This window comes from Halyomorpha halys, unplaced genomic scaffold (genome assembly GCF_000696795.3).
Source record: "Halyomorpha halys isolate HHAL.00 unplaced genomic scaffold, Hhal_1.1 Scaffold560.1, whole genome shotgun sequence".
Taxonomy (NCBI): domain Eukaryota; kingdom Metazoa; phylum Arthropoda; class Insecta; order Hemiptera; family Pentatomidae; genus Halyomorpha; species Halyomorpha halys.
This window is the reverse complement of record NW_027105487.1, coordinates 756,879-768,977: the sequence shown is the minus strand read 5'-3', so window position 1 is coordinate 768,977 and position 12,099 is coordinate 756,879. Positions and strand designations below refer to the sequence as shown.

General features: G+C 27.4%; 1 protein-coding gene across 3 annotated transcripts in view; it reads left to right on the top strand.

Moving 5' to 3' along the window:
- The first annotated feature begins 4,720 nt into the window (after nucleotides 1–4,720).
- The window catches only part of CYLD (ubiquitin carboxyl-terminal hydrolase CYLD), a 21,616-nt gene continuing 14,237 nt past the window's right edge, over nucleotides 4,721–12,099 (top strand). For 2 of the 3 annotated variants that reach the window (XM_014426222.2, XM_067051583.1), the window contains exons 1-7: nucleotides 4,721–5,471; nucleotides 5,630–5,840; nucleotides 7,564–7,662; nucleotides 8,069–8,205; nucleotides 8,532–8,634; nucleotides 8,797–8,928; nucleotides 11,053–11,240. In XM_014426222.2, coding sequence (XP_014281708.1) covers nucleotides 4,986–5,471; nucleotides 5,630–5,840; nucleotides 7,564–7,662; nucleotides 8,069–8,205; nucleotides 8,532–8,634; nucleotides 8,797–8,928; nucleotides 11,053–11,240 — 1,356 coding nt within the window. In that variant the 5' untranslated portion in view covers nucleotides 4,721–4,985. The remainder of the gene's footprint in view (nucleotides 5,472–5,629; nucleotides 5,841–7,563; nucleotides 7,663–8,068; nucleotides 8,206–8,531; nucleotides 8,635–8,796; nucleotides 8,929–11,052; nucleotides 11,241–12,099) is intronic. The other variant, XM_014426224.3, reaches the window with a different exon arrangement.

Below are 12,099 nucleotides of genomic sequence, written 5' to 3'. Positions count from 1 at the left end.
CTTATATTCCACATTGATATTACAACAATGTATAATATCGAAATAAATACGTAATATCAAAATTAAATATCCATATTCCCATTTTAAAATTTATATATGTTATTTTAAACAATATATCTAAATTTCGACAAAAAAATATCGGAATATTGTTCTTATATACCATATCGATATTACAACAAAAGAAAATATTGAAATAAATATGTAATTTGCTTTTTTTCATAGTTATTAAGAGTTTCTTATGTATTTTGATAAGGTATGACATAAATAAAATAAGTCTTCCAATATCTTGCTATGGTATCATTTTATAATTATTATTACTTTAATTCGTTAAATTTTCGATATCGATATTTCGATATTTTAGGTCCGATATAATATCGATATCGATATTTTTCTTTCGATATCCCATCCCTACTTGAAAGCCGTTTGAGATCTCATCTGAGTTCTAGGTATAGAGAACTCGAAATATCTTCCATCAAAACTTGACAGATAATTATCAATATCAAAACACTCCAACTTAAACATGAATTGTAATAATAATATCGAGAAATATATATATATTTTTTTTTTCACACGACACTCCATCACACCTGACTTGTTATGAACTTTTATCAGTTTTTCTGGAATTATTTGTTTTCGTTCAATGATTTCTCGCATTTTCTCAATGGGTTCTTTGGGACCCTTTCGTTTCCCTATTTCGTACAATTAATTAAGGTTGCATTTAACCCCGGAACAAAAGATATTAATTCTAAATTCTGGCTAAAAAGTCTCATAAAACCATTTTATGAGACCAAAAAGTCTCATATTATTAAATATCAAAGGTAAAATATTTGTTTTGTTATAAAGATTATTTTACTTTCTATGTATCTCAGCAACTAAAGTTACTATACAATTTGTAGAAAATGGAATGCCTTTGAAGTTTGGTCTTATTCCTCCTCCTCCACTGTTAGACTAACATGAAGCTTCAATTTTATAAGTCATTGTGGCTACCATAAGAGTCGTTGATTTACAAAACCCACCCAATTATAGATGAAAACAGATGATTATGAAAGGATAATCATATAATTTGAAAGCTGTTGCTAAATCCTTCATTTACTGTTATAATACTCTTCCTTCAAGAACAGCCAAAGGCTTTTTTTGGGGGGGAGGGAGGAGAATGTGGTTTCATCTTTTTATAGATTTTTGGAGCTCTGATGATTAACCAAATTAATATGGATAATTAAATATTTTAAGGTGGTTGTAGACTGCCTATTTCTTATATTTTCTGAAAATTTTTCTCTGATCACTGGTAAGAAGACCAATATCAACACCAGTTCTAAGTAGTAATATGATGGTTATCTGTCTCACTGAACTATATTACTAAAGATGGATTGGGAGTAGTATTTATTTAGAAATGATAACTCTACCAAAGAGGTTTATGAACTTTAAGACCTAAGTGGAAAGATTGATCTGATGAAGTAAGATGTAGATATATAAGTAGCACATAGGGGTGTACATATCTTTTATATTATATGATTAATAGTTAGGGATGAATAAACTTCTTTTTACATTAGAGCTGTATTGATTTAGTATATAACTGAACATTTGGTAACATATGTTTTGAGCCTTTTATTCCTCCGTGCAAGAAGGTAGGCATGACATTAGGAGGGAAAGTTTCTATAGATTATTTTCTGAAATTGATAATAAAAACAAATTATAGAAACTAATTATCACATTTTATTATATAAGGACCAATTGAAAAAAACAATAACAATGAAATTAATAATTTTAAGTGTAATTAATGACATATGTTGAGTATGCTGACATGAGCCAGCTAGGTCTTGGACCTTAGTCCTTAGTGAAAGAGCCATTGTAGTGCTTGGGAGTTAGTGGAGTCAGGCCCTTAGACTAGAAAAGTATGAGACCCCTGGCCTAGATTATTAGTGGCCAAGGAGCACTTGTGTTAGCAGTTGCACCAATCCACTCATTGTGTAATACCTACAACATGGGTCACAATAGGCCAAGATGAGGAAAATTTATTTATTTTCCTTGCTTTTATACCAGCAGTAATTATTTGTTTCTCAGATCACTGAATGATTTCCCACTAATAACTAAACTTTTAAGTAAGATATTTTAGATCAATAAAGTGACAGCAGTCACAGAGTGATTGATAACAAAATAAAACAGAGTTACCTTAACTTTTAATAATTTTAAGAAAATAAAATGTTTAACTTAAGTACGGATTTCAGTTGTGTTGTTTTTTTTTTCAAGAGGATACCAAAAAAAAATCCAGGAGCAACAGAATTTCTAAAATGTATCTATGCTTGAAATGATCTGGCATAAAATTTATACAAAATTTGGTAAACTTTAGTTGGAGTAAAACACTGTGGTTCATAAAAATTCTTATCTTAATAATTACTTTTGGCAGAAAAAGAACTTGTGAAATCCAAAATCACAGTTAATAGATATAAAATAATGAAATGTATATCAGACTACAGGCTGCTAACATTTCCTTCACTCTATATCTTATCTATTAACACTTAACAACGAACAAATACATATTTAATCAAAATATTTATTTTATTTTTTTTTCTCCCAGTTTTTTTATACAACATAAAATAAAGGTTTTCTTTTTTTAAAAAAAAAAAAGTCACTGCCCAGTGAAATTATTCACTATAACAAAAGGGAAAGTAACAGATAATCAATAAAACTTAAAATCATACTGCTTAAAGGAACAAAAAAACTGGACAATGAATTGTCTTCAATGTGTTGTTTAGTAATTAAGTACTGATTCTTGAGTAATAGTTGTACTGAATGTAGTTATGGTCAGAGAAGTTTTTGTTTCCTATTTGAGGAAGTTTTTCTTACCAACCTATTAAAGGGTTAACCCCCAGTATTTTAGGGACATGTGTTTAAAGAGGGTTTTATGATCCCAGAATTTATTCATAGCTATTACAGCAGAAAGTTATTATATGTGGTTGAGACCTAAACCTGGGAAGCAAAGTAAGCTATTCTAAAAAAGATAAGATTATCAGATAGTCTATTACAATTACATCCATTAATAAGCATAAAGAGGACAAAATGTTTCAAGTCTCACAGTATAATAATTACTAATGATCATCCTTAAATAGATTTAAATGGAATTTATCAACAAATCAGCAGATTTGTTATTTCTTAAGGGAAAAGTTAAGGTAAAGAACAGATGGACTACTCTGATTAGCCAAGCTAAGTAGGATGGTTACGGGGACACATTTTTCTGAGTAAGAGGATATTTAGAATGAAAATAAGTTGATACATTAAATATGAACATAACTTGTACATGGTCCTCATGGAAGATCAGTATCACAGATTGAGGATACTAATTAGTCATCAGAAATTGTATGTAACATTTACAGACCACATAACAATATCAAAAATTATATTTTGTTTCAATGACCAAAGACCTGATGTCTTAGGTCATTGAAACAAAATATATACCTACATACTTAAACTATTAGAAAATTAAGGATTTAGCCAAACATTTTGATAAGACTTAGTCTAGCACTATGGCAAAATACAAAATAAAATGTAATACTACAGTAAATGAAGACAAATTCAAATTTATTTCCAACATAAGTATGTTTGCATATTACTGACTGAACCAGCCAGAAATCATAATTTTGTTACTATTTCATTTTTGTTTACATGGACTCATTTTTTCCTGTTTTGATAGTTTTATTGTTAAAATCAAACATATACAATAATTGGAAGATTATTGATTGACCGTGTGTATAGATGAATGTAATATTATGTTTTTAGCCCTGCAACGTGGGGTGAAACGTTGGCTCAATAAAATAGTATAATTATCTACTATTTGAGTTTTTTTTTACCGCACCCGGACCATATTCCATTCATTCATATATACAAAAATTATTTTGGCAAAAAAATCCATTGCAGTATGGAGCATGCATATTGTAAACAAATGGCTTTGAAAAATTCAATTCAAAGAAGTCACTGATCGCTTTATAAATCTTCAAAATAATTTCCACTTTACAATTTCTTGTTACAACAATGATTGATACAGTATTTCCGATAAATCTGAACAAACATATAAATGCTTATAAACAAAGTGATTTCAATAAATCACAGAAGTTATTCAAAGGAAGAAATAAAACATATAAATGATTTTATGTTTTAATAGCCTGGTAACTTCAAGATCCAAGTTTGTTTTGTTATTCTTTATATCAATATGAGTAACACAAACTCAAGTAATATGAAAGCAATATAATCTATTACATTCTATCTACAAGCCAACTAATAAAAAAAGCAAATGTGATAACACATAACAAAATCATTAATCAAAGTGCTTGAAACTGGATAAACATAATTAATTTTCAACACGAATGAGCTCACCTCCAAATTAAAATAATGAGTCCTCATTCATTGGTAGTACTTAAAAAATTCGTAAAAAAAGACCATAGCACTGATTGTCTTATTTCAGAAGCATTTTTGATTGTATATTGTCCTAGAATACCAAACCCAAAACCGAACTGTCAAGTTTTGATACTGATCTGTCAAGCCTCGAGATTGAAGAATGCGCAGATATCGCCTTTGTTTTTAAATTGAAAAATGCTTAGAATAATAAAAAGCGATCCCTAATAAATTCTTCCTTCATTTAATCACATTAGAAATCTAATGATAATTACAAACATTTATGTTTAGTGGAAAAATATTTGTTTAATAAAAGGCTGTGGATCTAAACATGTGTTACAACAGTGATAAAATTGTTTTGAAGTATGGCCTAATATGACCAAAATATGGTTTTGACAGTTGTGACGTGACTTAAACATGTTTAATACGAATTGTATGTTGAAGCTTAATTTTTATGGGACTGCATGCTTGTTGCATGGCATGTTTTTCCTTGATGTTTTTTATTTTGTTTTTATATTTTAATTTCTGGGGGTAAAGGAGTTAATATGATATCAATGAATTTAATTGAATCATTCTATTGTTAACTATAAATGTAAGAAATGATGACTGTTAAGAGGAAACCAAAGAAACAAGGTTTATCAAATTCTTACTCTGTAGTTAAATACAATGTTATGGCAGAAAAGATGCTTTGTGATCATGCTCCTACAACTTACTTAAAATTATTGACTGGGACATTAGTTAATGTAAATGTTACCTTAGATGAAACTTTTGTTGCTATTAAAATTGTTAATTTGGAAAAGCAGTACCATGTCTCTGAAGAAGATATTTGGAAATGCGAACGAGATGCCTTGATTCATGTTGATAAAAGTGTGTGGCCAATTTTATCTGCTATTCCTTCTCCAATAGATAGGGTTGTCTTGTTAAGGGACAGTGTTTTGTTGGATGAACTTGCAGCCGTCAAAGTAGGTTCAGTTGTTAACATTTTGAAAGATGGATATGAGAATGAGTATCTTCCTGCAGTTGTTAAATATAAGGGCCCCATCTCTAAAAAAGGTCCTGGAGTATATTTTGGAGTAGAGATTTTGGTATGAAGTAGTTCATTTAATTATTTATTGTTTGCCTTTTAATTTATAGAGTAGTCAATTTCCATGCTATTTTATCTGGTTTCTGAGTTGATGATTTGTTTTTTCTGTTATAAAATGTGATTTAAATTATATGTGGTTTGTGATATTATGTTTTATAGGAAGGTGTCCTTGAAGGAGATAATGATGGTTGTTACGGAAACCAAAGATTTTTCAGTAGTCCACCTGGAACTGGAATGTTTGTTTCAGTAGAGAGGTTGCTTCCTGCCAATTACTCAATGAGGCAAAATTCTAATGACTCCGTCCAGCAGAGTAAACTAGTTGCAAGCATGCAGAAACAATTTTATCCTGTCAGCCCAAGCATTTGCGAAAGTATGTTTGAATGCTGACAATTTACTCATTAATGGTGGTACATAAGTTATTGGAACAAGAATTTAACAATATTTTAAGAATGCTTGCTTTTATAGTCTTTCAAATTTAATATCATACTAAAAGTAATATGCTTCTAAATTAATTCCAAGTTAGTTGCTTTTAAGTATCAGTGTCTAATGTTTATTATGTATTCAGAAATCTTGTTTCTGTTTTTAAATTCAAACATTAGAAAAATAAAAACATCTGTGGCAAGTGACGTGTTTTTGCAATGGATAGCTCCAAAAAAAAAAAATCATGGAATTGTATAATAAAAGATTTCTATTCTAATCAAGATTTCTATTCTAATAAAGATTTAGTTTCAATAGGTATCAGATGTAAACCCAATTATCTTTTTTATTATTTTAAAAGATTTAAGTTTTTTGTTTTCTAATAATTTATACACAACTTATACTATAATTTTTAGTGCATGCATTCTTATATGTAATTACATGTTCTGGGAAGCAAATGAACTTTAAGAATCATTTCCACTTATTTTTAGGTCCTTCTATTAGAGCAAATTATACAATAAGCCAGTTAACAGCTTGCTGCTTTTCTTAAGAGGCCAATTTGTATATATATACTTTGAAAATTATTTAAGAACTGAAAATCAGTGTTAGCTTAAAACCAAATTTTATTGATTGAGATAGATCTCTAGAAATTTTTAGTTTTGACCTGGCTTTATTTTTATGCACTGAAATTTTTAGATGGAGAATGACTCTTATTAATAATACAGTGAAACTTCTATATAATGGACACTCGCGGGGAAGATTATTTTGTGTTATACACAGTTTGGAAGGAGTTAATATAAAAATAATAAAAAAAAATGAAATAATAGAACTATTTACATATTACCACTTAAGCTGTGATACCTTGCAAGAACAAAAAAATTAATAATACAATTTTTATACTATTTAAAAGAAATAAGTCAAGTATTATTCTACAGAACAATTTAATATAACTTTTTCCTGACATAAGTTACCTACAAAATTGATTTCTGGAATCATGAGCATTTACATCCATATTTTATGACTTATAGGAGTGAAAAGTGCTGGTTGAAAATAAAGTTGGTATACGCGTCCTGAATGGTGAGGTTCCGTAATAGAGGATTTCAAATACATTAACTATATATACTTTGCTGCCTTAGAGATTAATAACATTTTCTGCTGAGAGGGGTATTTGTTAAGAAAAGTTTCACTGTATTATGTTTTATAGTCACAAATTGAAGAACATCTTTAGCTTATTCAAGCATCATCATATATCATATTTCTATCTAGTATATCATATTATCTAGTATCATATTTCTAAAAAAAAAAACATATATATACTCCATGATTTTTATAACAGACCTCTCTACGGTTTTATCAGGATTTGAGGCACCTACCTTATCTTGAAATGATAAAATAATAATCTTCATAAATCATGATATATTTTCACCCTATTTTCAATTATTTTATAATTAAATTTACAATGTAGGGGATGCAATTATAAATGTGGACTGGTCATGCGATTTTTCTAGTAAAACACTTGAGTACTGTCTCATCAAGATTTGAGTTCCCATGTGAGATTAGATTAAATGAATCACAATTTTAGTGATAAGATAAAAAGTTTAATGAGTCAACTTAATAATACCCATTTAAAAATTAAGTTCGTTAGATGTTTATTGAAAATGTTTTCATTAATTTAGATAACCACAAGCCAAAAATGGCTGTTGCAGCAGTTACACAAATAGAACAGGAACTTACCAATGGATTTCGTACTCTTATTAGGAAATTGAATAAAAAAGGTAACAAAAAGGAATATATTATTCACTGAAACAACATAGACAATGGACTAATTTAAAATTATAAGTGCTGACATTTCTGTTATTTTTGATTGTAAAATATATTATGTGATCAAATTATTTTAATAATTGTCCTTATTAGTTTTGTGGTAATAACAATTAAATTATTTGATGACCGATCTGGGTTAGCAATTTTTCTGTATAATGTTAAAGCTTTTTAGGGTTATGAAATCTCAAAGAATCTCTGCTTGATATTCTCATATTAATTTATAAATAATTTTAATGAAAAGTTATAAATAATATATGCAACGTTTTATTCTTTAGTTTTATGAATATTATTATTGCTATGCTTATTTAAAATTAAATTTATTATTTTTTATCCATGTTTATGTTTTAAAAATTGTTGTAGCTATCTGCGAGTGTGAAAAAAATGAACTAAAAATTGGTGACAGAGTAATTTGGATGTGTGATAATGAGCCTATTTCTGGGATCGTTAGGTGGATAGGATTTTCTGAGAGTAACCAATTGAAAGTTAGCATTCAATTTGTAAGTATTCTATATTTAGTTTAACACAAATATTGTATTTTACTTATTTCGTATAGTATGAAGTATTTGATATGCTATGCTTCATATTATTACGAATATTTTTTTTTTTATTAAAATTAAAAAAAATAGTGACCACTGATAACAAGATTCCGTTGGGTTGCTTCAGATTAAGGTTGATCAGCTTAAAAAGGAAACTTACTATAGTCATATTTTTATTAATTACTGGTGTTTAGAGTCAATCTAATATGATATTCTAAATTGGTTGAATATCTTGACCTTTGATTTTTAATTTATTTATTCTACCTATTAATTTATAAAATCCTTAGGACGAACCTGTTCACGTAGAGTATGTGGGAGGTCATGACTCGAGAACAATTACTGTTCCTGCTGTTGAATTAGTCAAAGCATCTGATTTTTACGGCGATGAAGGTAATTTTTTGTTACCATATAATATTCTGGTATAATTTAGTAATTTTTGTTTTTCTTGTAAGTATTTTATTCCAATATGTTAGACTAAATTTCTTTTCAGGAGATATTTAAATTTATTATTGTATTGGCGAGATATAAAGTATAAAAATTTATATTTTGTAGGCGAAAGTAAAAGCAATGGAGAAGTATCTTGGAATAGTGGTGCAACTAGTACCAGAGAAATAAATACTAAGTATAACCAAGCTACCCAGGATTTCATTACTTTGAACACCCCACCATCTTCTTCTTATGATGGTAAGTAATTGGATTGTGTGTTGAGAAGTAATTTAAATTTTTTTTTATTTCCACTGATTATTGTGACATGACAAGCTTCTAATTATGCTTATAAAAATGTTTGTTATATTTCTAGAACTCATTTTCCTTAGTATAAACAAAGTAGTTTAAGTTCAGGAAAGATATTTTGGATTTATTGAGAAAGAATTTTAAATACTTCCTGAGATATAAAGCTAGAAAAATTTCTTTAGCATTAGTTTTAAAAATTTTGAACAGCAGAAATTTGGTCGACTGTACAAGTGAATGTAAAGAATATAAAAAAATAAAAGTAAAAGCCAGTTCTTCACAAATAAGCATTTATTATTGACAGATGCCGGCTACTCAGGACCACTTTGGAAGAATTTTTTTACTCTTAAATATGTTTTGAGTGATTGTTCATTCCATATGGGAAGTGACACTCAATAGGAAATGCTATTAATCTAAAATATTTTTTAAAAATTTAATGAATGTTAAAGTTTTTGTTGTTCATGGTTCAAAAAAAAATTGTTGGTTATGAAAAATTTAGTTTTTTATTAAAACTTTTTCCCACAAAGTATGAAAATAGCAGTTATGTTGAAACTTTTGTTTTAAAGTTGGAAGATTAAAAGTTTAAAAAAACTTTTATTTAAAATGAAACTTAAAATCCTACCAAATGCAAATAATGTTTTTCAGACTGTGTGGGAAAGAGTTTTAATAAGAAAAGTAGATTGTTCAGAAACATTTTTATTTTTTTAACTAAGGACATCCAAATACTTCGGCATTATAAGTGTTAATATTTTATTTTTGTTCATGTATTAAACATTCTAGTTTCTTTTAATCTGTTTATTTTAATTTAAAAATTACTGAAATATAATGGAAATATTTTATTGGAAATTTTCTTTTCTTATTTGGAGTGTTATTTTATTTTGTTTAATGTTATAGCATTAGGTTTCCAAAAGTGCTAATTGGAAGTAGTAAAAAGTAAAATTAATGACTAAATAAATTTGAAATTTATTTTTTGTATATTAGAAGTTACTTAATTATTAGAAATTCTTAATTTCAGTTGTCTTACTTTGTAAATTATTAAACTACTGATGTGAAGATATTTTGAAATATTATTATCTATTTTGAAATAAAAACTAGTATTTCATGTAAATCTTGGGAAAAGCCTCTTAATCTTATTAAGGTGATACTAGTGGACTTCCTATTTCTTAGGACAAACTATTCCTTGCAATTATTTAGATTAGGGATTTTTAGTTGATTTAAAAGTAAATAAATATTCCTCCTTTCTTTATATTTCATTTATGGGTACTTGAAAGTAATAATAGATATTTAGTTATTGTTTTTGTTTTTTTAATAAATATTGATAAAGAGTCTTTAAAGTTATACATAAAGTCATTCTGGTATAAAATTTTTTAAAACATTTTTATTATAAATAATTTATTTACATTATATTTTTTATAAAAATTCTTTTTTTCTCATCATAATTTGAAATTGTATGGAGAAATTAAAACTTTACTTACATTGAGATGTTGGCACTATCTATCATTTCTAATTCAATTGATGATTCAGTAAAAATAAAACTTCTTAGAACTAAATAGCTGTATCTTATTTTTGAAATGAATTTTAGTGAAAGTGATAACCTTTTTGAAACTAGGTATTCAGAGAACTAACTGATAAATTGTATTTTTAGATTGAGGGTAGTATAAAAATAGTACAAGGAACAGACACGAGTTTTTGGTTGTTGTTTTTTTTAAATCTAGTTTTATTTCTTTTTAATGAAACTAATATTGTTCATAAAATTTAAACAAAATCTTAGATGAATTCTTCCTTATCTATTGTTTTATAAAATTCCTCATTTATGTAAAATTAATTTTTTACATAATGTCATATTTAAATATTCCACTTCCTGTATTGGAAATTGAAGAAAAATATGCAAGAGAATATCAGCTTCAACAAAGTAATGTGTTCTTTTTGTCAGGAACATAAATAAACAATCCACTTTTGTTATGTAATTAGTCTCTTGATGTTATCATTTATCTTTAATTTATAATTAAGTTTTCAATATTTTTACTTATAATAAGATGTTAGTGTCATGTACTGATACCTAATAATTGTTTTTATCAGATGGTGCAAGTAGTGGAAGTGAAGGAAGTGGATATTACGATACCCCAGATTCATCCAGTGCTGAAAGTTTTAGTGTTGGTTCTGTAGTTGAAGTACCTATTAATGGTGAACCCAATTATGGAGTTATTCGATGGATTGGAACAGTTCCTGGAGACAAGAAGTCACGACGAATTGCTGGAATCGAAATGGTATGTTCAAATTTATAATTCTGTACCTGCTTGTACTTCTTTCTTAAAAACCTATTTAAATTGTGTTGATATTCCATCCCATGCAATGTTAATATAATAGTTAACACTTAAAAACACATTATTGTTGTGATAATTTTCTTTTACTTATGTTTCAATTTTTTTAATTGGTTATTAAATTTACTTGAAAAGTTTTGTTGGTGTGTAAAACTTCATCTAATGCAAAATTTCATACCAATAGAGTTGATGTGAGGGATTAGATAATTTTGATTAAATTGTACTTTCAGCTAATCAAAATCAATTTTATCAATGATAACAATTCATGATAAACCTTACTTTGTATCAAATTAAAATACTTGTTATTATAATCTTTAGACCCAAGAAAATAAAGTATTAATTTTTACTAGTTTTACATTTGTATTTTATCCCTCTTTTTGTGGTGTAAATTACAAATCATTTAGCTGGTTCAAGCTCAATTATTAATATTTAAATGAAACATAAAAGTATTTCCTATATGATGAACAAACATTTTATGTTCATTAATTTTATTAAGTAAGGTTTATCATTAAATCATTGATTAATTTTATTAGTGAATCTGTTGATCGGGTGAATTAAAAATTGTGAAATGATGAAATTGAAGGAACAAAAAAGGGAAATAGAAAAAGGAATGAATTGAAATATTTGTATTTGATGTATAGACTGAAATTGATTGTAAAAGGAAACTGTAGGGGAAAAAACTGTTTTCTTTCTATTTTATTATAAAATGTATTTATATGTAATTTATATATGTCCGATTATGGATTGATTAGTACGCTGTGTGTGTAGCAACCTGATGTATTTGGGCAGCATAGATGAATAAAGT